The sequence below is a fragment of the Dama dama genome, chromosome 18 (genome assembly GCF_033118175.1).
Source record: "Dama dama isolate Ldn47 chromosome 18, ASM3311817v1, whole genome shotgun sequence".
Lineage (NCBI taxonomy): Eukaryota > Metazoa > Chordata > Mammalia > Artiodactyla > Cervidae > Dama > Dama dama.
The window spans coordinates 112,359,212-112,386,191 of NC_083698.1; the positions used below are offsets into that span (position 1 = coordinate 112,359,212).

General features: G+C 57.1%; 1 protein-coding gene across 1 annotated transcript; it reads left to right on the forward strand.

Moving 5' to 3' along the window:
- The first annotated feature begins 5,056 nt into the window (after window positions 1-5,056).
- NOM1 (nucleolar protein with MIF4G domain 1) lies at window positions 5,057-20,428 on the forward strand. The gene is made up of 15 exons (XM_061166583.1): window positions 5,057-5,181; window positions 5,225-5,384; window positions 6,034-6,168; window positions 6,531-6,707; window positions 7,175-8,296; window positions 9,952-10,076; window positions 10,631-10,826; window positions 12,627-12,950; window positions 14,560-14,670; window positions 15,558-15,725; window positions 16,177-16,298; window positions 16,956-17,088; window positions 17,462-17,593; window positions 19,066-19,175; window positions 19,496-20,428. The coding sequence occupies exons 1-15, from the start codon at window positions 5,057-5,059 to the stop codon at window positions 19,650-19,652; spliced, it is 3,297 nt and encodes a 1,098-aa protein (XP_061022566.1). The 3' UTR covers window positions 19,653-20,428.
- The last annotated feature ends 6,552 nt before the right edge of the window (window positions 20,429-26,980 follow it).

Genomic DNA, 26,980 nt, shown 5'->3' on the forward strand with positions numbered 1-26,980 from the left:
CCATTCCGGGGTGTGGAGGGGGGGCCCGGGAGAAAGCCCCTTGCAGCCGGACGCCCAGGCACGAGCCACGTGGGGGGCACAAGCCGTCACTGTCAGCAGCGGCTTCTCCCACCTTCTTTTCAAACTTTGTGATAGTATCTGAGAACTTTACTCTGAACTTCTCATAGTCAAAAGAAAACTGTTTCCACTTAGAAAAAATAAAATATGCCTGGTTATTATCATAGTCCTGGGGTTTCTGAGTGGAGAAGACGGTATCTGCATTTAGGCTGGGATCTGAGTAACCTGGAAGGCTGGTCGTGTAGCCAGCAATGACATTGATCAGCATCACTCAATGTGGAAGGGCAGCCTGCCAGGGTGTGTGTGTGTGTGTGTGTGTGTGTGCCTATTTGTGCGTGTTTTTTTTTACATCCAAGTTTTACTAGTTTGCTCTAATATAAGCAAAATACAGTGTAACCAAGATAAGTCTGATAGCTGTCTAGAAAAAGAGTTTTAAAAATAGAGCTAAAGGCAGCAGGCACCCTTGTTCCAACACTGAGTTAGGCTGGATGGTCCCGTGCAAGACTGTTCATGGGAAACAGGATACAGAACTGCCTGACCACAAAGCCTGCTGTGGAGTCAACAACAGAGATGCTACTAAAGGTGGTGAGAGACCTGGGGACTTCACTGGTGGTCCAGTGGTTAAGACTCTGCACTTCCATTGCAGGGGCCTGGGTTCCATCCCTGGTCTGGGAACTAAGATCCTGCGGCCAAAAAAAAACGATTAAGGGAAAAAAAATAGAAATCTTACATAACTAACAAAATAGGCTTAACTTTTGCCAAGAAGATACAGTGAGCCCGTGTCAGAAATGTGTTGTCGTTGTTTAGTTGACAAGTCGTGTCCGACTCTTTGCGACCCCGTGGACTGCAGCACGCCAGGACGGCCTCCCTGTCCCTCACCATCTCCCAGGGGTTTCCCAAGTTCACATCCCTCGAGTCGGTGATGCCTTCCAACCATCTCTTCCTCTGTTGTCCCCTTCTCCTCCTGCCCTCAATCCTTCCCAGCATCACAGTCTTTTTCAATGAGTCAGCTATTCGCATCAGGTGGCCAAAGTCCTGGAGTCAGAAATGTAACCTCCCTCAGTTCAAGAGCATTTAAGTCATGTGCACTCCACAAGGGAGAAGCATCTCCAGATAATAGAAAAATACACTGAAAAAGGGGAGAAGTATATAGAAAGGAGAGGAAGAGCTAATGAAAATTAACGACACAGCTGAACTCCAGCCAGAAGCGGATGTAACTTTATGTTACTCAAACACATAAGCGCTGACCGAGGCAGCCTACGCCAGGGAACAAAGGTTTTGTAAGGACTTTGGTAATCCGGAATGAAATTGATAACCACAGTGAAAGCCGCGACATTAATAAAAAAGGGATCAATGACACAGACAAATATATTTACAGATCATCGCCTCAACTTGAGGCCTGCAAAGCCCCAGATGTATCACTGCTTTCAATTTTATTTATAGATCAATGTCTTAATGTGATGAATAGTTGGCTTGTAAACTAAAAATACTGAAAATCACAAAGTACAACCACAACTTTTTTCCCTTTGCTTCACTCCGCAGAGATGTCAGCCCAGGTCCGCGACCTGGGGGCAGCTCCTTCCTTAGTCTTCTGTGAGTGGGCGTCGCCTGGTGAGCTTACCCTGCAGCGAACAGAACAAACCACAAGCTCCGGCCCAAGGAAGAGCTTGGCTCAGAGGCCGGCCTTCTCTGGGAGACCCTCCCCTGGGGGTCTCCCGGTCCACCTGGCCCCCTTGCTCATGCTCAGCTGCCCCCCACTGCTCCTGGCTAAAACACGCAGCCGGTAGTTGACACGCATGCATGCGTGCTGAGGCACTTCAGTCCTGTCCGACTCTTCATGACCCCGGGGACTGTAACCCGCCAGGCTCCTCTGTCCGTGGGATTCTCCAGGCAAGAATACTGCAGTGGGTTGCCATTCTCTTCTCCAGGGATCGTCCCCACCCAGGAATCAAACCCGCATCGCTTACATCTCCTGCACTGGAGGAGATCACTAGCGCCACCCGGAAAGTCTTTTTCTTAATATGGTGAAAGGAAAAGACGAGGATGTGAAGATTCACCTATCCACGCCCCAGTGGGATCTGAAGGCGTTTACTCACTCATTTATTCATTCATTCGTTCACTGCCTGCTTCCTGTCTAGAGCTGAGGCAGCCCCGGAGGTGGAAACAACCTGCAGGAAGTTGAAGAAGCCAGAATCAACCTGCTGCCTCCGCAGACGCAGAGGCGACCGCAGGAGTCCCTGGGACGGGGGTCCCACGGGCGCAGCAGGCAGGAGCCAGCTCCAGCCACGGCAGGCGGACGGGGAGGCCAGGCCCAGGAGCCCGGCGGTGGGGGCGCAGAGGGGGAGGCGGCTGTCAGGGGACCGGAAAGGCTGAAGCCAGCTCTCAGGCAGAGAGTGGACTGCAGGGGACAAAGTCAGGCCTGGGCCCGGGGTCGATCGGAGTTGGACGGCTGGCTGCTGGGAAGGAGGTGGGCTGGTGAGGGTGCTACAGAGGGGGTCACTGACCTGCCACCTGTCAGGTGGGCCAAGAGGACCCCCCCGAGCAGGTCCCGAAGGGGAGGTCCTCATGAAGGAGGAAAAAGAACAGGCTCCATCTTGAAAGCAGGACTCCATCTCCAGCCGGACTGTGGACTGTGAGCTATGTGCCCAGTGTCTATGGAAACGGCATGCCAACTGGAAAATCAGAACCCCCCCCCAACCATGGAAGAGCCCCCGGTCTCCTAGTAGACTCTCCGTCGCCTAAAAGAATACCCTAATTATCTGTGTAACCAAATAGAATCATGCATTCTATTATGCTTATTGAGGTATGACCACAGGCCTATTGATAATTGTCCACTGTTAACTCCCTAGGCTTAAGGCACACAAATCAGGTTAACTTTGATTGTATCTTTCTTTTCCTTTGTTCAGACTAGTTTCAGAGAATTTGGGGAGGTGGGTTTGGGCGTGTACACTTAGGGTATATACACTTTTCACAAAAACTGGTCAGGGTCCTTGGCTAAGAGGACACTCTGCCTTGGGCCCGCCGGTGTAATAAACTGCACTCCACTATCTGCATTGTCCTTCCGAGTGAGTTTGTTTCTTGGAACACGTGGCTACAACACTCACACTCTCTATTTGGAGGAGTTGGCCCAAGTTTCTGGTTGGAAATTGACATTATCTGTTCATTCAAAAAATATATTTATACAATTTCCCTAAGCAGGGCTTCCCAGGTGGCACTAGTGGTGAAGAATCTGTCTGCTCATGCAGGAGATGCAAGAGATGCGGGTTTGATTCCTGGATCGGGAAGATTCCCTTGGAGAAGGAAAAGGCAACCCATCCAGACGTTCTTGCCTGAAGAGTCCCATGGACAGAGGAGCCCGGAGGCCACAGCCTATGGGGTTGCAAAGAGTCGTACATGGCTGAAGCAACTTAGCACACACTCACACCTAAAAAATGTGTAAGATGATAACTTTGTAAAACACTTAAATGGTCCCCCCTACACACACACACACACACACAGAGGAGTATCTGTTGTGGCACTGTTGAATAGTGCAGTATGTGTGTTTTTAAAAGGAAACAAGTATTCACCATTAGCAGATTGGCTCCATAAAGTACGCCCTAAACCCACTGAGCAGTGAGGGACCCAGGGCCAGCAGGTCTCCCACGCTCACTGCAGGGGAGGCGGCGGGACCCTGGGAAGCTGGTAGATGCAGATTCTGGCCCCAGGGGTCTGGGAGGGCCCGCAACGCGAGTTTCCAACAGGACCCCAGGCAGGCCGCTGTGGAGAGAGGTGACTGAGGTGGGAAAAGCCGAGCCGAACCGTCAGGAGCAGGTGGGCAACTGCACGGCTCTGTGCCCCACTCTGGTGAGGCGCGATCGGAACGCCAGCTAACACGTGCATTGACTCTGGAAGGAAACACGTTTCTGGGAGGAAGAGCTTGAGGCAGACCCCCTTTTTCTAATATTTATTTATGAGGCTGTGCGGGGTCTTTGTCGTCTGCACCAACTCTTAGTTGCAGTCTGTGGGTTCTAGTTCCCTGACCAGAGGTTTAGCCCAAGCCCCTGGCACTGGGAGCTCGGAGTCTCAGTCGCTGGACCTCCAGGCAAGTCCCCGGACTCCCCTTTCTTCACCACACATCTAACCATGATATTTCAGGGTTTTATAGCAAGCATGAATTATTTTTGTACCAGAAAAAAACTATTTTAAAATAAGCAATCAGTAAATTGAAACAAAAAAAAAGTTTGGGAAGCTGAGTGTTCTGGACTGAATGTCTGTGTTCCCCCAAATGTGTGTGTGTTAGGGGGAAGGTGTTACGAGGTGGGGTCTTTGGGGGTGATTAGGTTGTGGGGGTGGGGTTAGGGTCCTTATACCCGGGTCCCCAGATGGGCCTGTAGCCTCCCCCGAGGTATAGACAGTGCCGGAGGATGGCCACCAGTGAACCGGGAAGTGAGTCCCCACCAGATACCAGGTCGGGGCGCCCGGATCTCTGACTGCCAGCTCCAGAGGCGTGGGAAGCGGACGTCTGAAGTTTCAGCCGCAGTGCATGGTGTTCTGTTGTAGGAGCCCGCACGGACTAAGACACAGAGTGGAAGGTTAGACTCCAGCTGTGTATCATCTTACTCTTAATAGATCATCTGTGCTATTATTTTAAAGAGCTGTCAGCAGCCAGCAGTTTGTTCCAGGCTGGGGAGCAAGCGTCTGATGCAACAGCCTCCGTCCACCCATCAATTCTGAGTTGCCGAAGGCAGCCCTGCCAGCTGCCCGGCCGTCGCTTCGAAACGCAGCCCCGTTCTGCTCACCCAGCCTCTGCCCACGCACGTCTTCACCGGCTCCCCACTGCGCCCAGCATCCAGCCCAGGCCACCCCCAGGCCTCGCCCACTTCTCCAGCCCCACCTCTGGCCCGCACCTGCACACACACACACACGCACACGCCAGCACTCAGCCCCACCACTCACCGTAGCCTGTGTTGCCCACGCATCAGTCCTGGTCATCCGTGGGCTTGTTCACGTTTGCAGCCAGATGCCCAAGCCCCCTTGTCCCCTCCGGCCAGCCCCTCCCACCAGAACCAGGGGAAAAGGCACGAGCCGTCCAGTGCCCCCAGGCCTGCAGCCCCGTCGGGGCTCCGAGAGGTGCAGCTCCCTCAGGTGTGGGGCAGTCAGAGTCGCTACAAAGGCCGCCTTCCCCTAGGATCCTAGGGCTGAAAAACACCCCCAAGACTGCCCATATCAAGGCCCCACACCGTCTTCGAAGTCGTGGCTTCAGAGCAAGAAAACTCCTGAGCGAAAGCCGGGCCCTGGTGGGAGCAGAGGCGGAGGACCTGGGAGCCACTGACCCCGAGCCTGGCCGGGTACCAGCCCCTCCCAGAGCACCCAGCAGCAGTGAGCGATTAAGTTCAGTTCAGTTCAGTCGCTCAGTCGTGTCCGACTATTTGCGACCCCATGAACCGCAACACACCAGGTCTCCCTGTCCATCACCAGCTCCCGGAGTTTACTCAAACTCATGTCCATCGAGTCGGTGATGCCATCCAGCCATCTCATCCTCTGTTGCCCGCCTTCAGTCTTTCCCAGCATCAGGGTCTGGAGGACAGGAGAGCCTGCGGGGTGGGGTGGGGGGGTGGGAGCTGCCCTGGGGCCCCTCCTGCTGCCCCTCACCCCCACACGCCAGTCCTCCACCTCACTTCTCTCCAGGAATTGAGGACACTGGTCTGGACGGTCTCAATGCAGAGCAAATTAGACACCGCAAACGGCTCAGCCTTTGACGGAGGGTGAATCCTCGGGAAACAAGCCCTCCCTGGGGAGACCTCCGCACCCACAGGCAGGTGACCAAGAGGGACAGTCCAGGAACGAGAGCCCCGCAGAGCTGCTGGCGGGGGGGGGGGGGGGGGGGTGGTTGGTGCGGGGAGGACGGGGTCAGTTTCAATGCCGAACGAGTTACTTCAAAACTGACTGATGTTAGACAGCCCTGTGGGATGGAGCGCGGATCACCCCACTTTGCAGGTCTCACAGCAGCGAGGTCAGGATCGGAACCCCAGCTCTGGCTGGCACCTCCATGCGGGCGTCCTCCCGTCACCATTCAGCCCTGAGTACTGTGGGCCCCAGCTCCCGCCTTCCCCGCTCCGTGCTCCTTTCCCGGTACAAACCACCCGGCTTAAAGCAGACATCTACAGGTTCGGTGCTGAGGCCGGAAGCTGGGAATCTAGGTGTGGGCGGGGTGGGCTTCCCAGGGCTGCAGGACAGGCCTCTGCTGTGGCCCGTCCTGGGAGTCCCAGCCCCCTGAGTCCTCACCCTGCCTCCAACATCCCCGTGGGCCTCCTCAGCGGGAGCTGGGACTCCAGTCGCCGACTGTTCGGAACCCTTGTCCTTGGACGCAGGGCCTGCCCAGGCCAGCAGGGCCTCCTCCCACCCTTGTATCTGCAAAGGCCTTATTTCCACAGCAGGTCAGGTCCCTGGATGCCAGCAGACTTGAACTCTGGGGGCACCAGTCACGCCGGCAGGCACCCGTCCATGGCGCAATAACGAGGAACATCACCCAGGCAATCCCAGCAACACCAATGAAGCACAGGGGCGTCTTCACCCGGAGCCTGGAGGGCCGGAGGCCTGAGGCCGGAGCAGTGAGCACGGGAGGGCGCTCCCGCGATCAGCGCGCGGTTCCCACGGTGCCACCCGCCCAGGTGCCCGTTCACGCACCTCCCCAAGGATCCACCCCCTCAGAAAGCGTCGAGCCTTCTTTACCATCATCCCTAAGCTTTTCATTTTTAAGTAATACTGTGTGCTCACGAGCCCCTCTTGTGGGCTTGTGGGAGAGCCTGGAGGGACCCACCGTTCAAAACAGGCGGGGTTATTAGCTGCTTTGTTTTTGGTTTGACCACAGACGTTTGCATCTAAGACCAAATATTTGTCTCTTTTTGAATTTTAATTAATAGAGTTATTTTATGCCTGTTTTTTGTTTTGTTTTCAATCAACGTTTTCTTTTTTACCATGTATCTCGATTATTCTTTGCAGCGGCAGTCCTTTCGGTTTTTATGTTTGCATAGTGGTCTGATGCGTGAAGATATCGTGGTTTGCTTACCTGGTTTACTATTGACAGACATCAGGGTTGTTTTCTGATTGTGAACCGCGCGGCTCCCTGCACTGCCAGCCTCCCGCCAGCAGGGGGAGGCGCCTCGGCCCGCCCTGCGCCGCGCGCCCCGCGCCGCTCCCCACCCGGAAGTTCCGTCCCGGCCGGAAATCCCCCGTTGGTGCGTCCCCAAAGATGGCGGCGTCCGCCGGCGCTAAGGTGCCGGCGCGGGGCGGCTTCCGGGGGCGCATGGGCCGCGGGAAGCGCGCAGGCGGGCGCGGGCCGCGCCGCGGGCTGAGGGGCAGTGGGGAAGGGGCCCTGAGGCGGCTGAAGCTAGCCGTGGAGGAGTTCGTGCAGGGGACCGCGGAGGGCGGAACCCCCGGCGGCCGCGAGGGGTCCCGCGCTCCGGGCCGCGCGCGCCCGGGCGGGAGGAAAAGCCGCCGGGAGCTGAGGAGGGAGAAGCGGCACCTGAGGAAGGCGCGCCGGCTCCAGAGGGCGGCAGGCCCCGCGCAGGACCCCAGCCCGGGCAGCGGCGGCGGAGCCGGGGGAGCGAGCGGCCCCCGGCTGGAGGCGGCGCGGGAGAAGGCCGACCGGCCGTCCGAGGGGCTGCGGACCCCCCCGGCTCCGCCCAAGGCCGCCTCGGCCCGGACCCAGGCCCAGGGCACGCCCGGTAGGACCAAGACCCCCGCCGCTGCCGCCGCCGCCGCCGCCGCCGCCGCCTCCCGGAAACGGGCGCTCCTGGCGGCCAACGAGGAGGAGGACCGCGAGATCCGAAAGCTGGAGCGGCGCCTCGGCTTGAACAAGCGCAGGAAGAAGGGCGACGGCAGCAGCTCCGTGCCGCTCAGCTTTGCCCGCGACGGACTCGACTACGTCCTGGAGGCCCTGGGCTCTGGGGAAAGTAGTGGCTTGTGTGAAAGCGGCAGCAAGGCGGAGGAGGGCGCGGGCCCGACACTCTCTGGGAGTGAGCTGGACACTGACGCCGAGGACGGATGGGAGGAGCAGGACCTGGAGGGGGGCAGCGGGCAGCCGGCAGAGGATGCGTGGAGCGAGGAGGAGGAGGACGAGGACCAGGACGATGCCGAAGAGGAAGCGCGTGGAGCCCAGGGCGCAGCCAAGGAGGAAGGGGGCAGAAAGAGGGTCCGTTTTGCAGAAGATGAAGAGAGGCGTGAAAACTCCTCGGAGGGTGTGCGCACAGACGATCAGGTATCGTGTGCATGATCTCAGTCCTCTGGGATCTCCTTCAGACGAACGAGGGTTGCGCTTGGGTGTGGGTCTGTCAGGTCAGTACTCTTGCCTGGGGAATCCCATGGACACAGGAGCCTGGCGGGCCACCGTCCGTGGGGTCACAGAGTCGGATACGACTGGGCACACAGCAGGCAATAGAGAAGGGAGAAGACATCTCTAGAGACCTTTCTCTCCCAGGGACTTGGGGGCGTCCCCACCGCTGTCCTCAGGCTCCAAACCTGACTCCCCTCCCCCTTGCTTTGTTCCACCTTTGGTGTATCCCGGGGACAGCTGCAGCACCTCTGCCTGCCCTCACCTAGTCCTTTTCCTGTCCAGCTGCTCCCGGCATGAGTCCTGCTAAAGCACAAGCTCAGTTCAGTTCAGTCGCTCAGTCGTCTCTGACCCTTTGCGACCCCATGAATTGCAGCAGGCCAGGCCTCCCTGTCCATCACGAACTCCCGGAGTTTACTCAAACTCATATCCATCGAGTCAGTGATGCCATCCAGCCATCTCATTCTCTGTCGTCCCCTTTTCCTGCCCTCAATCTTTCCCAGCATCAAGCTCTTTTCAAATGAGTCAGCTCTTCACATCAGGTGGCCAAAGTATTGGAATTTCAGCTTCAGCATCAGTCCTTCCAATGAACACCCAGGACTGATCTCTTACACTGACTTGGTGGAGGTCTCACATTGAGGACCAAGTTCACAACCCATGGCAGGGCAGACAGGGGCTGGAGGGGTGGCCCCTCGCCTGTTAAAACAGCCTCACCTCAGCACGCACCTTGTAGAATTACTTCCTTCTCCACCTCTCAGTGGTTCAGTGTTCTGTCTCTGTATTCACTATAACTTTCGTGCGCGAGGCCTTTCCTCATTTTCTCACTGATGCGTTTATCTGTTAATGTCAAACATCTCTGGGAACCTTCCCCTCCTTAAGGGTATGATCTGTCTCATTTCTGTCCCTGGTGCCTTAGAGCCTGGTACTCTGAGCAAGTGCCCACGTGCTGTCAGCTCCTCTCTGAGCACTGTCTTTTTGACTGTTCCCAAGTCTCTCTCACAGTTTATGGAAGTGTAATTGACATACTAGGGGGTGTCTTACAATTAAGTTTCTGTGTGCATAAATGTGCTTTCTCAGTCCAAGCAAGGATCACGCCTTACAAAAAATGTTTCCTAAAGGCTTTGTCACTCAGGTGTCAGGGAGGGTTGGTGATAATGATGAATAATCCCGTAAGTTGAAAATCTAGGAAACAGTGAGCAGTAGGTTGATTTTAGTTTTATCATGTAAACTTAGATACTAGTTTTGAACAAGTTTGAAGTTTTTCCAAACTTTTTCTCCCAACATTGGTGGTGCGTGTAATCTCGGTGTTTGTGCGTGGCCGTGCCCACTGTCAATTGAGGCTGGCACAAGATGTAGGGCCCTTGGGGGCACAAACCGGAGGTGCGCAGCCAGATCAGCAGAGCTCCAGAGGGAAGAGGGAGGTGTTGACAGTTACCTAAGTGAAGGCGTGCTTGTCCAGGGCTGGAGCGGGCACTCAGGAGACACCTGGTGTTCACTAGGCAGCAGTGGGCAGTGGTGAGCGCCTGCCCCATTGCCTGGGAATCCAGTATCTAAGAATAATTTCTTTCTGTCCTTTCAAGCAGAGTCTTGGTGAAAATGGTGGAAAGTACGTCCCACCTCACGTGAGGCAAGTGGAGGAGACAGAGGATGCCCAGAAAAAGGAAGAGCTGGAAAGGCTCAAGAAGCAGGTCAAAGGTCTGATCAACAGGTAACCTCGAGACAGTGCATGCTGTGCCTTCAGGAGACCGGCTCCTTCTGACAGCGGAGGCGCGTTTCTGGGAGTTAACCAAAGCCTGGGGTGCTTATGTTAGCAGGGGCACTTCTCTCACAGAAGCAGTGCGTGTACACCCTCCCATCCCCACCCAGTACAGCGGTTTTTCCACATCAGGATGTACAGACGTTTATGCCAGCTGACAGTGGGAAAGTTGGAATTCTCCCAGCAGTACATGTGGATGTGCTCAGGGTGGTCCCTACATCTGCCTGGGGACAACGAGTCAGAATGGCAGCAGACGTCCTTGTCACGGTCTCTCTGGTCTTGACGGGATCCTCTGTGTGCTTCACTGGGGCCGCATCTCAGCTGGAAGGAGAGCAGTTAGGTTATTTGCAGATCCCAGAGGATTGTGTGTTCTGTACATATGTGCTGGGTTTGGGGCTTGCCTACACAGAATGGGACCTGCTGGTATATTAGTAACTTTTTCCCTTTTCTTAAACTGACCCCCAAAAACGGCAGCCCTGTCGCTCTGTCTTTCCACTTGTGTGCAGGCTGAGCGAGCCGAACCTGGCCTCCATCAGCAGCCAGCTGGAGGAGCTGTACATGGGCCACAGCCGGAAGGACATGAACACCACGCTGACCGCTGTCGTGCTGAGCGCCTGCGCCCCGGACACGGCCATGCCCGCCCGGCTGCTCATGGAGCACGTCCTCCTGGTCAGCGTCCTGCACCGCACCGTCGGCCTCGAGGTAGGGCCGCCGCTGGCCGTCCAGGCGCCTCTCGTCTCAGTGGCCAGCCGCTGCGGCCCGGGACACCTTGCCTGTGCGGTCTCTGTCCAGGCTGCGCTCCGTACCCACGTGATGTTGACCGGCTTCCGGTGCTGACTGGTCCTTGTTGGCTATTAGTCTCTCCCCCTCTGGACCGCAGTGTCCAGCTTGCCTTCGTCTTCTCTGGGTCCCCGCTGTGACGGTGACTGTTTCCGGTGTCTGAGCACAGGCCATGTTGGACGGGAGGCCACAGGAGTGTGAGGGGAAACGGCATCAAGTGAGACAGAGGACAGCGCCTGGGCTTGGAGCATCAGTGTCCCTGGGCGGGCCGGGGGCCACTGTGTCTGTGCCATGGCCCTGTGTCGGGATTCGGCGGACAGTGCGTCTGAAGCGCCCACTGCTCAGAGCCCGGCCCCCTCCCCCCACCCCCGGGTTTTCGGTCCCTGCTCTGACCCCTGCGTTGGGTCAGGGGCCACACGCTACAGGGCCTCTTCCTAACCCTTACATTGACCTTGGCATCCGCTCGCCCAGGGTGGCGGCTTCCGGGGCTGTTAGAGAGCTCTGATGACAGGACTTTGTACTGAGGTGGGGGAGGACGTGAACGAGGCCTCCTTTCCCAGACGACATCTGCATCAGAAGAGCTTGTGGATCCTTGGGACCTTACGCGGTACAGGTCTCTCAGCAGCAGTGCGCCCCTTCGGGTCTGACCCCTGTACGCGTCCTCGGGACTCCAGGCGGGATGGGCAGGGGTTCATTCAGCCCCGCTTTGCAGGTGCAGACTTTTTCTTGATGTCTGCGGAATTCTGGTCTCTTCTTTTTTAAGGTCTGTTTGAGTGTAGCAGAGTGGTGGTTACCGGAAGAGCGTTCCTCAGGGGCGTCTTCAGTGAGGAGGCCTGAGTTGGGTGTTTACAGTTAGGCCCTGTTCCCGGCTCCTTAGAAACCAGAGGACGCGTCCAGCCTGTCAGAGCTGCCCCTGCAGAGCGCTTGTGCCCTCCTTCCCATCGGCTGCCTTTCCCTGAGGTCCCCCAGCACTGCCTTACTTTGCGGACGACCCCTGCTTCTCACTACAGTCCATCCTCACCGGGGATTTAACGCAGCCCCTGCTTCTCCAGCCACCCACGGGGGCGTCCGGGGGTCGGGCTTACTCAGTCTTAAAGTGCCAGTCCCTGCCTGTCCTTCCCGCTCTCCTAGTGGGTTAATGTCCCCACTGGAAGCTCCGTCAGCCCCCACGACCTAGATGGTTGATCCTTTCCTTCCATGACTGGCCACCTGCTCTGGTTCTGTCCCTGGGTCACTCACATCCGCTTTGCCTGCCTGGGTCCAGCCCAGCTGCAGTGGTCTGGGTCCCTGAGTCTCAGCTGGAGCATTGCCAACACGCTCCCCATCCCAGGCCCCCGCCCTCCAGGCCCAGACTGAGCCGGAGAAGTGAGCCGTGTTGGATAGCATGTTGTTAGAGATGTGGGTGTGTTCTTAGCAGTTTTCACAACTGTGTTTTTCCGAGGAACCGGAGTGGCTGCTGGCCACAAAAGGCACCTCCTTTGGAGGGATGTCTGAGCACCTTGCTCTTGTTCAGGCTCTCCTCTGGGAAGCTCTGTGCACTCAGACTCGAGTTCTTAAACTTTCTGCCCTGTGAGATCTCGTATCCTACCACCTGTGTATCTTATGTTAATTTTTAAAGCACTAAGTCTTTTAATACACGTCTAAGCTGAAAGAAGGGCCCCTGAGAATAACCCGCCAACTCGATTCTTGTTTGCAGTCACATGTTTTCTGCTCTTTGTCCAGGTGGGCGCCCACTTCCTGGAGGCGGTGGTAAGGAGGTTTGATGACGTGTATAAAAGCAGGCGAGATGGGAAGGAGTGTGACAACCTGTTCACCATCATCGCCCATCTGTACAACTTCCACGTGGTGCAGTCTGTCCTCATCTTTGACATTTTGAAGAAACTTGTTGAAGCTTTCACGGAAAAAGATATTGAGCTGATCCTGTTAATGCTGAAGACCGTGGGCTTTTCACTGAGGAAGGACGATGCTTTGTCCCTTAAGGAGCTGATCACTGAGACTCAGGCCAAAGCCAGCGGAGCAGGTGGCAAGTTCCGGGACCAGACCAGGGTACGCGCCCCTCCTGACCTGCTTCCTGACTGCCTGAACGCAGCCTCGGCACGCGTGCCCCTTCCTTCCCCATGAGCGCTGTATCTCCTGCCTGATCTGGTGGTGCGGCTTTCTCTTCAGTGTGTGAATGAGCCTCCTCCTTTACTCTCAGGGGTTTAAGAACGTTCAGCTGTTCAGAAGAGGCTTACTGGGAAGGCCTGTGGTGAGGGGCTCAGGTCAGCGCGCTTGACCACTGTGGGACCAAGTGCTCTGGGCCTCAGTTTCCCCGACTGGAAGGTGGGGCCAGTTGTGACCCCTGCCTCTGCTGGTCTGCAGACTGAGAGGCGTGGAGGAGCTGTGGGGGGCTGGGGTGAGGCAGGGGCCTCATTAGAGGAGCAGGGATGGCCTCCCTCCAGGGAGCAGGCAGCGGCTGGCCTCGGGGCCTTGTGAACCTCCCAGGGAATCGGAACCTTATCCAGAGGCATGAGGCATGTGATGAGTTCTGAGTAGGTAAACACACGTTTTCATGCTCAGGTCACTTTGGCTGCAAAAAAGGAGAGAAAAGCCACCTTGGGGCGATGATTAGCAGAATTACAGCGGGTGTGAGTCTAGGACTTAGAAGTCCTCAGACTTGAGGGGGTGGGAGACAGGGGTCAGAGGTCACGCCAGGTACCCAGCTTGGGTCTCTAGGTGGGCAGTAGGTTGTTGAGAGAGACAGACTGGAAAGGAAGACTGGCCCAGTTCTGAAATCCTGGGACGAGGGCCAGGTTCACTGTGAGGAGGGAGGCGGGGCTGAGCCTTCTGAGAGTCCTGGGGACCGCGGAGGAGGGTGAGGCGCCATGTCTGGCACAGAGGGTCTTGGGAGCCGAGCGGGGGTTCCAGACCAACACCCTGCTTTTGTGTTGGATGCTCAGGAAAAAGGCAGGGGAAAAGGTCAGTTCTTCACATCAGGTGGCCAAAGGATTGGAGCTTCAGCTTCAGCATCAGTCCTTCCAATGAACACCCAGGACTGATCTCCTTTAGGATGGACTGGTTGGCTCTCCTTACAGTCCAAGGGACTCTCAAGAGTCTTCTCCAACCCCACAGTTCAAAAGCATCAGTTTTTCGGTGCTCAGCCTTCTTTATGGTCCAACTCTCACATCCATATATATGATTACTGAGAAAACCGTACATAGCTTTGACTAGACACATCTCTAGCTTTGACTATAGGGAGGTCAGCAGACATATGTGTTTAGCTCGTGGTGGCCGGAAGCTGGAGGAAGTGGGCGGGGTCGGGGGCTCTAGGGCTGGGGGAGTGTGCTGAGCCCAGGGGCAGCCCCGAGTGTTCCCTGCATGCGGTGTGGGGGTTGTCTGAGCGCTCATGTTTGGGGGACTCTGCTCTGGGCCTGTGGGAATTCTCACTGCTGTGCTTGCAGCTCTTCTCTAAGTACAGTGTTATTTCCAGTTTGAAAGTTAAAGGAGGAGAAAGGCCAGGAGTGGGAAGGGGGCCCCTGAGGCCGGTGGGGCAGCGGGGAGCCCCGGGTGGGCGGCCACGTTGCTGTCGATGCTGCAAGACGATGGTCCCTCCCTTCCCGAGTTAAGGGCCACCGGTTCCCCCGTTTGAAAGGGCGGCTCCTCCTGCCTGTCTCAGGTCCGCTTCATGCTGGAAACGCTGCTGGCCCTGAAGAACAACGACGTGCGCAAGATCCCGGGCTACGACCCCGAGCCCGTGGAGAGGCTGCGGAAGCTGCAGAGAGGCCTGGTGAGTGGCTGCCACCTCCCTGGGGAGCCCTCCCCTCCTCTCTGGGGAGCACTCCTTCCTCCCTGGGGAGCCTGCCCCTCCTCCCTGGGGAGCCCGCCCCTCCTCCCTGGGGAGCTCTCCTTCCTCCCTGGGGAGCCCGCCCCTCCTCCCTGGGGAGCCCACCTTTCCTCCCTGGGGAGCACACCTCCCTTCCTGGGGGCCGCCTCCTCTCTGAGGAGCTCCTCCTCCTCCCTGGGGGGCCGTCTCCTCTCTGGGGAGCCCTCCCTGTGCCTAAGCTCCCCGGGCTGCGCTATCCTGTGAGAGTCCTCCAGCAGACGGGAGCCACAGGTCAGGTGCCCATCCAGTCGCAGGGGTCCCCAGGTGGGTGGAAGCTGCAGGTTTCTGTGGTGAGACCCCCCCCTTGTGAGCTGTGGGCGCCCCTGCGCTGAGCCCTCAGCCACACGGAGACTCAACAGGCACGTCCTCTGGCCGCGGTCCCACCCAGACCAGCGAGGTCAGCCTGGGGGTGAGGGTTCGTCTGTTGAAATTCCCTGGGACTTCTCGCCGTGGGCCCCTTGGGCAACTCCCTCAGCCCCAGACTCGGTCAGGTCCTGTCACCGCGTCCCATGGATCACAGGCCCCTTGGCGGCATCCTCGCTGCCGGCCGTGGGCTCTCCCCGGGGCGCCCGTAGGACCGCTGTCCTCCCACAGCGCGTCTGGGGGTGGGCCCAGGGAGCTCACACACGGACAGGTCACCTCTGACGCTGGCGAACCTCCCAGGGGTTAAGTGTCCCGGTCGGGGACTCGGCACAGCGGACCCGCACCGGAGCGCCGGAGCTGGAGCGGGAGCGTGCGGGTCGGTGCCCGCGGGCTGAGCCGCTGCGCCTGCGCGGGCTTCTCTCTTTCAGGTGCGCGGCGCCGGCGCGGGGACGGATCCCGAGCTCCGAGTGTCCTGGGACAGCGTCCTGAACGCCGAGCGCGCCGGGCGCTGGTGGATCGTGGGGTCCGCCTGGAGCGGCACCCCGATGGTGGACGGTGGTCCGCAGAAGGATCTGCAGAGTCCGCGCGCGGGGACGGTGCGTGGGGGACCGAGTCCGCACGCGGCTGTCCCTGGGGTTGTTTGACGATATTACAGAAGTTGCTGTGGTTTTGTGATCTCATGTAATTCCATTTCTGTTACTTCCTTTGAAAGTATCAGAACATTAACTGAGAGACTTAGACGCAGAGAGGAGTGAGGGGATGCTAGGCCGTCAGACCCTGGCCGCCCTACCCTCGCTCACACTGGCGGACCCTCCAGACCTGGCGGGTTCCCCTGGGGGTCTGTTCCGTCTCTTGCTGTTGCATTAGGGGTGCTGAGAAATGAAGAATCAGCACTGACTCCTGTGGATTTACATGTAACTTACAATTATCCCCGAGGTCAAGCCGCAGGATTACACACATAAGGTTTTAGGAACTTAGTGACTGTACTGAACCAAAGGAGAAATTTCAGTGACTCGTCTGTACGATCCCTGTCGTCCCTCTTTCCAGGTTAGCTCGAAGATCCTAGAGCTCGCCCGCAAGCAGAGAATGAACACCGACGTCAGGAGAAACATATTCTGCACAGTGATGACGAGTGAAGACTTCCTGGATGCGTTCGAGAAGCTCCTGAAGTAAGCCCCGTGTGCGCCTCCTACTTGGCCTGTGAGTCAGGGGCTGGGGCGCCCCCCTCCCCAGCGTCCCTCCTGCTGACTGGCCGCTGGTCACTCTGGGTGCGGACGGCTTACAATCTGATTGGAAGGACTGGGTGACCACCTGACGGCTCTCTGTGGCTGTCGTGAGTCGCTTAACTCTGCCTGTTGTCTTTCTGACTGTGTCTAAGTTAAACCTCCTGTGTGGCTTCCGTACTCAGTTGTAACGAGATTTAAAAGCATCTGTGTTCTTTGACAAAGTACATCTAAAAAGCCTAGTATTAATTAATTTTCCTTTATTTGCTTCAAATTCAGAAAGAAATACAGGGGAGGTATTGCAGGACTGTGCAGACCCCACACAGCACTAAAGGGGTGGGTCTTCCTGTGTCCAGACCCGCCCCCACGGGGACAGCAGGTCAGGCGGCAGGGACCGCGCTGCCAGCCCGCAGCTGAGGCTGCCCCTGGGGGTCGGTCGGCCTGGGGCCCCTGTTCCCGGCCCGGCGTCCAGTCCTGCCCCCACCTTCTCCGCTCGGCTCACCTCACCAGACGGCCCAACAGGGTGTGCTGGGAGCGCTGTCTGCCTCGGGCTGCCGACATCAGGCAGGTTGAAGGTTTAGAGCTCCGGCTTCTGTCCTCCAGGCTGGGGCTTAAGGATCAGCAGGAGAGAGAGATCGTGCACGTCCTGGTGGACTGCTGCCTGCAAGAGAAGACCTACAACCCTTTCTATGCCTTTCTGGCTGGCAAGTTCTGCACCTACGAGCGGAGGTTCCAGGTGACGGGGCTGGGAGGCCACCTGCCGTCCACTGTCTGACTGCGGGCCCCGAGCCGAGTGCGGCGGGTGGGCTCCCTGGATCCGCGGCCCCAGGTCCCCTTGCCCTGTCACAGATGAGGGTGCCATGATCTGGTGCACCGGCAGGGCCTGTGTGGTCCCGTGTTTCTCTGATTTGAGGGACAGCATCTCAAAAATAACTGTGAAGTAGTTTCAAACTATTGTGTACACAAAGCCAGTGTAGTTGTTTCTAAGAAGTCTTCAGCTTAAGGATGTTACATCTAAGTGATTAAGTACCATACTTTGGATTATGTTTGTAGTGATTATTCTAATAATTTGTGGAATTTTAACTTTTTCCGCCTTCTTATTCTACTAGATGACATTCCAGTTCAGCATATGGGACAAATTTCGGGACCTAGAAAATTTGCCAGCCACTAATTTTGCTAATTTGGTTCATCTGGTGGCCCACTTGTTGAAGACGAAGTCATTGCCACTTTCCCTCTTAAAGGTGTGTGTCACGTATGGACTGATTCAGGGCACTGACGCCGAATGTATACAGCTGAGCCTTGAGCCATGTGGGGTCAGGGGCACAGACCCCATGGGGAGTCAAAAAACCCTCTGACTTTACAGTCGCCTCCGAATTCTGGTTCCACGTGTCAGGAGTCAACCCACTTGGGAGTGTGCGGTCCTGCCGTGCATTTTAGGGGGGAAGTCCTCGTATAAGTGGGCGTGCAGTCCAGAAGTGCGCTCAGGGCCCGGGGCCAGTGTGTTCGATCCCTTAGGAACACACGTGTCCTTGGATCCTGACTCGCCTGGGAAACGTCCTCATCATCCGGGCAGACGAGCAGGCAGCGTCAAGTTGCCGGTAGCTTAGGGCGCCGTGACAGCTGCTGGCTGATCTCCGTGGGGCCGGGGGCGAGAGTTCAGGGCCTGCTCACACACTGGCCACGTTAACCTCCTGTGCCTCTGGGGTGGGGGCTGGGGCGTCAGAGGCCGAGCCGAGCGTGCGGGCCCGCAGCCTCGCCCTGCAGCCCGGCACGGGGCCACGGCACAGACCACTCTGGCTTTCTCATTGCTGAGGGATCGCGCCTTCTGCTTGCTCGAGTTTCAGCCCAGAAGGGACAGCGCACGGCATGTCCCTCAGCTGCAGTAGGTCCTGGAGACGCCCCTGGGGCAGGCCGGCCCGTCCTCTCTTCACAGGGGTCTGACCAGGCCTCTGTCTACACGTTCACCCCGCCCAGTTGGTACAGGGTCTCCGGGCTGCGGCTGTCCTTTCCTGTAATTCAGCATAAGCCTGAAATGTGGCCACGTTGATCTCTGCACTTCTCAGATTTTATGACTCTTGTATAGCGTCCCACTGTGTAAGGGTGCTGTGATTTTTATGTACACAGGTTTGTCCTTCCTGGACCTAGATTCTGTGTGTGTGTGTGTGTGTGTGTGTGTATGTGGTTTTAGTTGGGGTAGTCTCTCTGAGGTGTGGAGTGGTCACACCTCTGTGTGTGTGTGTGTGTGTGTGTGTGTGTGTGTGTGTGGTTTTAGTCGGGGTAGTCTCTCTGAGGTGTGGAGTGCTCACACCTGTGTGTGTGTGTGTGTGTGTGTGTGTGTGTGTGTGGTTTTAGTCGGGGTAGTCTCTCTGAGGTGTGGAGTGCTCACACCTGTGTGTGTGTGTGTGTGTGGTTTCAGTCGGGGTAGTCTCGCTGAGGCGTGGAGACGGTCGCACCGTCTCCGTTCTCAGGAGCCCTGCTTCGCTCGGCGCCCCTGGACTTGACTGAGCTCTGCTGAGTCCCCTCACCAGCGGGCGCACAGTCTGCACCAGTGATGAGAGGGCCCAGGGCCTCAGCTGGTCGTTTTATAAAACTGGAAATAACCTTAGTTAAGGGGGCGGGGGAGGGGGTAGTTATCCCTCAGACTGTTTAGAAATCATTGAGAAGTTGGCTAAACCAATGTAACTTTATTATTTTTTTATCCTGACTCTATTAGGTTGTGGAATTCAGCGAACTGGACAAACCCAGAGTCCACTTCTTACGAAAAGTGTTACATATACTGCTAATAGAAACAGAACTTGAAGATCTTGGTTTGATTTTTGCAAGGTTTGTTCCCAGCTTTTTTGATAAAACATATGGAAAAGAAAAGAGCATTTTCACTTAGGTTGTCTTAGAAAAGCAAGCTTGTCGTGTTTTATGTGTATTTAGGTGCAGCTTTTCAGTTTTAATTTTAATAACATCTTGTACATTAATCTGGGGGACAGGAGACTTGCCTAATGGTGAACTGAAGATGATTTGTGACCGATAGAACATGTTCTGCACTGAGCCCTCTGCTTCAGTGGGAATTGGGCATGTCTCCATCTCTGGGGTCCCCCCAACGGAGCGAGAGGGCGGCTGGTCACTGACGTGTGTCCCTTCCTCCCCAGGGTGTCGGACAAGCCGGCGCTGGGCCTGCTGCGTGAGGGCCTGAAGCTCTTCATCAGCCACTTCCTGCTGAGGGGCGCCCCGGAGGCCGGAGCCCTGCGGGAGCGGGCAGAACTGTGTACCCAGGCCCTGCAGGGGCGGGGGGCCCTCAGGATGTAGTGGGTGGCGGGCGGGGGGCCCCTGTCTGCGCAGCGTCCCCTTGTATGGCTCACGTGAAAGGCGGGTGCAGCTGTAGCCCCGACTGTGATGTGTAAAGTAGTGTATTTCGCTCCAGGGCTATATTGCACTTGTATTTTAAAGCATCCTCAAATAACTATTTGTATCTTCGGGAGGGCGGGCGGACGGGGCAGGCGCTAGGCAGTGAGGAGACAGGGGAGTGGGTGTGCAGTGTCTTATTTTTTTCAGAGACAGGATGAGCTCGAGGCTGCAGTCTGAGAGATTGGTGGTGGTTGTATCTTTATGTATATCGGTTAAAAATTCAGAAGTTGTCCGTGAAACGTGCCTGATGTGTTGATACGTGAAGTGTCTGGGAGGCTGGTGTCCTGGGAAGGCGGCAGCTGACCCGGGCCTCGCGGGGTGGACGGTGCTCCTGGCTCCTCACCTCAGGTTCCCACGGGGGAAGGGACAGCCCCCCTGAGTGTCACTGACTCCCTGCAAGGCTCAAGTCCCCGCGTGAGCAGGCTGAGCCTGTGCCCGCCGGGCGTGCCTGCCGAGTGGGTTCTCGGGCAGGAACTCAGGACAGACCGCGCGGCGGGCGTGCTCGGGCTGCGTCTGACGTGCAGGGCCCCCTCCGCTCACTGCACCCGGGCAGAGCGCAGACGCGGTAAATGTCCGTGTTGCTGAGTCCGGGTGAGGTTTATACAGATGAAATGTACTTTTGTAACTTTTCCTCAAGTTTTAAGTTATTTCAAAATAAAGAATTTTTATAAAACGTGCATGCTGCAGAACTCCTTTTTTCAAGGTCTGAAATACTCTGATGTCTTTTCACGAATTAAGCTAATTTGGATCAGTGTTGCCTCCTTTCTTTCACCTTTAGTCTCGGCTGCGCTGGGTCCTTGTAGCTGCGGGGCGTGTCTCCGGCTGCGGCGTCTCTCCGGCTGTGGGGCGTCTTTCCGGCTGCGGCGTGTCTCTCCGGCTGCGGCATCTCTCCGGCTACAGCGTCTCTCCGGCTGCGGGGCGTGTCTCCGGCTGCGGCCTCTCTCCGGCTGCGGCATCTCTCCGGCTACGGCGTCTCTCCGGCTGCGGGGCGTATCTCCGGCTGCTGCGTCTCTGCGGCTGCGGAGCCGGCGCTCCTTCGGATGCTGTGTCCTGTCACTGCACGCAGGCTCCAGGGCGCCTGGGCCTCCGCAGGTGCAGCTCCAGGGCCCCGATGCTCCGAGGCACGTGAGATCTTCCCGGGTCAGGGCTCGAAGCCGGGTCTCCTGCCCGGGCAGGTGGCTTCTTTGCCACTGGACCACCGAGGAAGCCCTGAGCTTTTTAAGAAAACTGCTCGGTCCTTACTGTAGAGCGGCGGCCACGTGCCTGGTGGTTTACTTCCCTGTGACTTGCCCCTGAGTTGGCCGGAGGAGCCAGAGGGAAGGGCCCGCACCTGGACCTGGACCTGGACCTGGATGGCCAGGGCATCGCTCACCAGAGCTCTGGGCTCAAGGTGCCGACTGGGGGCCGCAGACCGCACCCTTGCCAGGGTGTCAGGGTAGGACTTAGCACCAGCAGCTGGTGCAGAACCTGAGCCCGTCGGATTGTTTCCACTCCCAGCGGTGTGTACGGCTGTTTGTCCTGAGGCTGCGGTGTCTGAACTACATCCACTCGAGGCCTCTTCCTGGGGCCGCTGAGTAGGAGTGGGGCTTGGTCTCACTCAGCATTTGCTGGGGGCTCCTCCCTGCCACATGCGGAGTTGAGCCCCGGGACAGCTTGAAGGGTTCAGAGACATCATCGAAGTTCAACAGCCTGCATCCCTGTCGTCACGTGCGCCAAAAGCGGCAGGTAGCCAGCCAGCCCCCTCCGGCCAGGCACGGTGAGCTTGCCGGAGGAGGTGACCCTGGGCCCGGCCCTTCCAGCCAGACCCAGGGGTACTGGGGGACGTGTGGGCACCAGCAGAGGGTCAGGACGCAGGGTCGGGCCATGTGGGGCGCTGGGACCCGGACAGACGTGGGACGGGACCGGCGCCTGCAGCCCGCTTGTGAGGAGCGGGCGTGTATCTGCTCAACCGGGGGGAGGGGGGGGAGCCGTTGAAGGAGCGTCAGCAGGGAGTGAAGCCAGCAAGGCTGCGTTTTGGGGAATACTGCCAGCAAACAGCGGGAGGTGCCGGGTCACCTGGTGGGAAGGCTGGTGGCTGAGCCCGGGTAGGTGGCTCTCGTCCCCTTCCTGGCCCAAGACAGCAGCCGTGAGAAGGAAGATTCTGGAGACGTGACTGATGCACACGCAGCAGAAGTGGGCGCCTTTCAGTGAAGAGGTCGAGGGGGCACTTGGGGCCCTCCCAGTGCCCATCAGCAGCAGGATCAGGCAGGAGGGCGCAGACACAACCGCCCCAGGTGGGGGCCCCAGGGCCGGGTGTCGGAACCCGCCACGGAAGCTGAGTTAGGAGGAGGCCAGGGACAGGGTGCCTCCCGGCAGCTGCTAGTGCAGAGAGCACAACCCGGGAGGACCTGGAGATGGCCCGGGAGCTCCACACAGCTCAGGCCCATCCCGGGACGGCGGCTGTGACCGCAGAGGGGCTTCAGGCAGACCCCAGACGGGAGCAATGACTGTGAGCCTCCAGGGCTGCAGGTCTCCCCACAGGTGACACATTTAAGGTGTGCAAGTGGGTGTGTAGGGAGCATCACGCACATCATCCAGAGCGTTCCGAGAGGCCGGGAACCTCGGATCTTCCAGTAAAGGAGCACTGGCCTGAGAATCGGGGCTTTTCCTCTTCTCCCATTTCATACCTTACTCCACACGGATGACGCCAGCCAGAGAGGGGTCAAGTTCACACGCAGATGACGTTTATCTCGAGTGGAGCTGGGTAAAATGAAAAATGATGTTTGCATGATAAGATGATGAAAGGGAATGCGGGAACTGAGTTTAAAACGTTCTGAGGCTGCTGTGTGTGTGTGGAAAACAATGTCGTATGTGTGCACACCGGCCCGGGGAGCAGAGTGATTTTGACCTTGAGCATGTCCAAAGCGGGACGTTCGTCCAGGGCCTCTGGGGGGTTATCTTGTCGGCATGCTCGCGTGCTCAAGTCTCCAGTCTGCAGGGGATGGGCGCCCACCCCGCCCACAACCCCAGCATGGCCTGTGTCTTTGCTCCCAGCCCTGGGGAGCCAGCCTGTGGGCCTGGCCCTCCCCTCCTGCCCCTCACACACCTGACCACTCCTGCTGACAGAGGCATGGGGATTGCCCCTCGAGGGCCCCATGACATGCAACCGGTGTCGCATTCATCTGGCTCAGCCCGAGGTCAAAATCAGTAAGAGGACTTAAAAATTACTCTCTAGAGAAAATCATTTATGGTGGACTGTGTGTGTCATTTTACTTGGTCAGAAGTACTTCCTAAGAAGATGGCAAATTCTTCTGCTTTTATTTTTTTGGTTTGTCCATCATTAACATTTTCCCTGTTTGGTTTTTCTCTTTCTTTTGTATGTAATCCACATCCATTTACAAACACATGTTTTGATGGCAACTCTAGAAAGTAAACACGTCAGGTCAGGACGCTTAGCTCTTAAGCCCTCAGCCTGCATCTCCTGAGGACGAGGACACTCTCATACATCTTGAGTACAGGGGCGCCAGGACCACCCTGAGAACACAGACGTCTGTTCAGGGATGGTCCAGCAGACAGGCCGTTTGCATCCTTCTGATTGTTCTGAAGTGAATTTCCTACAGTGTTTTTGCCCCCTAGACAGAATACAGTCAAGGTTCAAACGTTACCTTTATTTCTCTTTTAATATAGAACACCCACCCCATCCCATCCCCACTTAAATTTTTCTCTCAAGGCCAAAAAAAGGGGGTGGGGGAACTTCCCTGGTGGTCCAGTGGTTAACACTCTGCACTTCCAATGCAGGGGGCACTGGTTCGAACCCTGGTCAGGAACTAAGCCCCCACATGCCCCATAGTGCTGCCAAAAAACTAAAATAAAATTCCCTGAGAAACCAGCCCTTTGTCAAGACGAGTCCTGCACGCATCCGGCGGGTTCCGCATGGACATGGCCGGGGCAGCACACTCAGGACCGGCGGCCTCCGGCTTCACCGCGGGACAGCGGTCAGTGCGTGGCTCAGGCCAGCGGTGCTCGGTCACTAGTTACGGCCGAGGCCCGCACAGGCACATTGTCACCTTCGTGATGATTAAGGGACATTAATCACCAGAAGTTAAGGACATCTTCAGTTCAGTTCAGTTCAGTTCAGTCGCTCAGTCGTGTCCGACTCTTTGAGACCCCATGAACTGCAGCACGCCAGGCCTCCCTGTCCATTACCAACTCCCGGAGTTTACTCAAACTCATGTCCATTGAGTTGGGGATGCCATCCAGCCATCTCATTCTCTGTCGTCCCCTTCTTCTCCTGCCCCCAATCCCTCCCAGCATCAGGGTCTTTTCAAATGAGTCAGCTCTTTGCATCAGGTGGCCGAAGTATTGGAGTTTCAGCTCCAGCATCAGTCCTTCCAATGAACACCCAGGGCTGATCTCCTTTAGGATGGACTGGTTGGATCTCCTTGCAGTCCAAGGGACTCTCAAGTCTTCTCTAACACCACAGTTCAAAAGCATCAATTTTTTGGTGCTCAGCTTTCCTCACAGTCCAACTCTCACATCCATACATGACCACTGGAAAAACCATAGCCTTGACTAGACGGACCTTTGTTGACAAAGTAATGTCTCTGCTTTTTAAAATGCTATCTAGGTTGGTCATAACTTTCCTTCCAAGGAGTAAGCGTCTTTTAATTTCATGGCTGCAGTCACCATCTGCAGTGATTTTGGAGCCCCCAAAATAAAGTCTGACTTTATTTTTTGGAGCCCCAAAAATAAAGTCTGTTTCCACTGTTTCCCCATCTATTTCCCATGAGGTGATGGGACAAGATGACATGATTTTAGTTTTCTGAATGTTGAGCTATAAGCCAACTTTTTCACTCTCCTCTTTCACTTTCATCAAGAGGCTTTTTAGTTCCTCTTCACTTTCTGCCATAAGGGTGGTGTCATCTGCATATCTTACAATGGGGAAAAAAATGCGGCAAAATGTGAACTCCCTGTTCCCCACCAATATGTTTGCCTAGTGGGACAGGCAGGTGCAGGGATGCTTGCCAGACTCAATTATGGCAAAATGGTCATTTTCTAACTCCGTCATCCCTCCTGCATGACTAGCTGGCATTCTTTAAAAATGAGACTTCTATACTCCTCTGCCTTTTCCCGGGAAAGCTCAGACTCTACCCATCTCGAGCCCACTGAAGTGGTGACAAGTGAGTCTCTGAAAGGCAGTCTCGAGGTGCTGTCAGTGGCCGCGGCGAGCACAGATGTGTTCCCAGCAGAGCCTGCGGGTTGGGTGGGCGGGGGCCCGGTCTCCCGTGCTCTTGGGCCGCTGGCGCGGTCCCCTGCCTGTCGGGGGAGACCCTGCCGGCTGGAGGGAACCCCAGCTCCGTAACCCGGGCCTGGGGTTCAGTCTCCAACCCCTCATCAGCTGGCTTTGCGGCACGGCCCTGAGCACTCCCGTCTCGCCTCAGCGATGGTGACGCTCCTGCCAGCTGCTCAGGCCCGAGGTGCAGAAGGGACGGAGCACGTCGGGCCTGGCGCGACTCAAGGCCAGCCTCCCCCCGCCCGCTCACAGCGGGCAGCCCCTCTACAAAGCCGCTTTGCCATCTATGTGTCCTCTAGTAGCTCAGGTAGGTCTGTGAGCGCCCGGAATGGCTGAGGTCATTTCTCTGAGCCTCAGGATGGCTCACCAACCACGAAGTCCATCCGTGCTCCTCTCGTTTCTCTTCTCACGGACGCCGAATCCTGCCCACTTCAAACGGGCACCATGGGCAGCTGTCCTGGTTGGTCACTCCAAGAGCTCAGTGGGGGCTGCTCCTGGATGGACATTGCTGAGAAATGGGACCCGCTACCGTCCAGCAGCCCCACGGACGGGCCCCGAGGGTCTCCAGCAGGGACGTGGGGGTCTGTCCCCACACTCGGCTTCCCTCTCCCCACCCCCCAAGTCTGCATCAGTAACTTGACCAAAGGAGCTGTGGTTATCAGTTCCGCGGACAGCCTGACCTTGCGGGAGGGCGGGCACGCCTAATTCGCAGCAGAAGGAGATTTTATGACCCAAGATGAGCCCTGCGTCCTTCAGCGGACCTGGTGCTGCGTTTGCGTGTCAGTCAGTCCCCAGGGAGCCCCTCAGCTGGACAAAGGAGGCGAGGGTTAGAAGTCTGAGGGTGGGGGGTCTCTCTGGTTACTTCTCCCCAAAGCGTGCACTGGGGAGGGGGTGTGTCTAAAGGTATTCTGCCTCCTCAGCCCCCAATTTGCCGTGAATAGGATTCTAAAGGCCTGAATCTACTTTATAATTCTTAAACACCACTGGGTGATCCAGGGCATTGTTACCATCTCTGGGAAAGTATCCTTAACGAGAGTGAAACAAGACTTGCAGAAAAGCACAAGAGGAAACCACGGTGCTGAAGGCCAGCCCGGCTCCCAGAGCCCGGCGGCACAGAGAGCCCAGCACCACACGTCTGAAACCCGAGGACGGGCCTCCCGACTCCTGCTACGGTCATTACTTAACTGCACCCGGCGGCCAAAGCTCTGACTTCCTACAGAGAGCCAACTGCAAGCAGGTGTGCCTGAGGGCGTAATTATCAGAAACATGGCTTTACAAACACTGATCTCCCTAAGTACTTCTCCAGGGCTTACTGTGTGCAGAAAAGCAAGTTCCCGTGCCCAGGGCACAGACCCCGCTTATTTAACTCATCAAAAATACAACGTGATTATTTGAGATTTATTTTATCCTTGCCCTCGAACTTTTCACTGGGGGAGGAAGTACTTTTCAGTCTGGTCCCAGGCTAGCAGGTAAGACGCATATTGTGGCCATGAGCACCCATACGGGCTTTGACTTAGATGGACAATGAGTGGTTTTTTTTTTTAAACTGTTTTCTTAATCAGATCTGATGAGCCCGCCAGAGTCTGCATACCACTTTAGTGACTGCGGGGCTCACTAAAGCTGCCCAGGCCGAGGCGGCCTGCCCGGGTCTGCCCTGGAACAGGGCTGTGCCAGCCCCACCATGAACACCCCCCAGAGCCATGAGACAGGCGCGGGAACACAGGTCAGGCCCGGGGCTGGACTGGCCATCTCTGCCCGCGCCCTGTCTGTCCGCACAGCTCGGCCACAGCCGCGGGAGCGAGGCCCACCTCCCCGGGGCTCGCGAGCCGCGGGCCGTGCGTGCAGGCCCAGGCCAAGGCACAGTGGTGCTCCATGTCCCCGTCCAGTCGCCTCACGTCTGAGCCTTGACCTGCCCACCTGGAGGCCGGGCCACTCGGGCCTGGAGGAAGCTGGGTCT

Excerpts from the sequence above, each read along its gene's own strand:
- NOM1 (XM_061166583.1), top strand. The coding sequence starts at position 5,057 with ATGCCCAAGCCCCCTTGTCCCCTCCGGCCAGCCCCTCCCACCAGAACC. Across the intron at positions 6,708-7,174 it reads CCACGGTGCCACCCGCCCAG|CCTCCCGCCAGCAGGGGGAG; the intron begins GTGCCCGTTCAC and ends CTGCACTGCCAG. Across the intron at positions 17,089-17,461 it reads CCTACGAGCGGAGGTTCCAG|ATGACATTCCAGTTCAGCAT; the intron begins GTGACGGGGCTG and ends TTATTCTACTAG.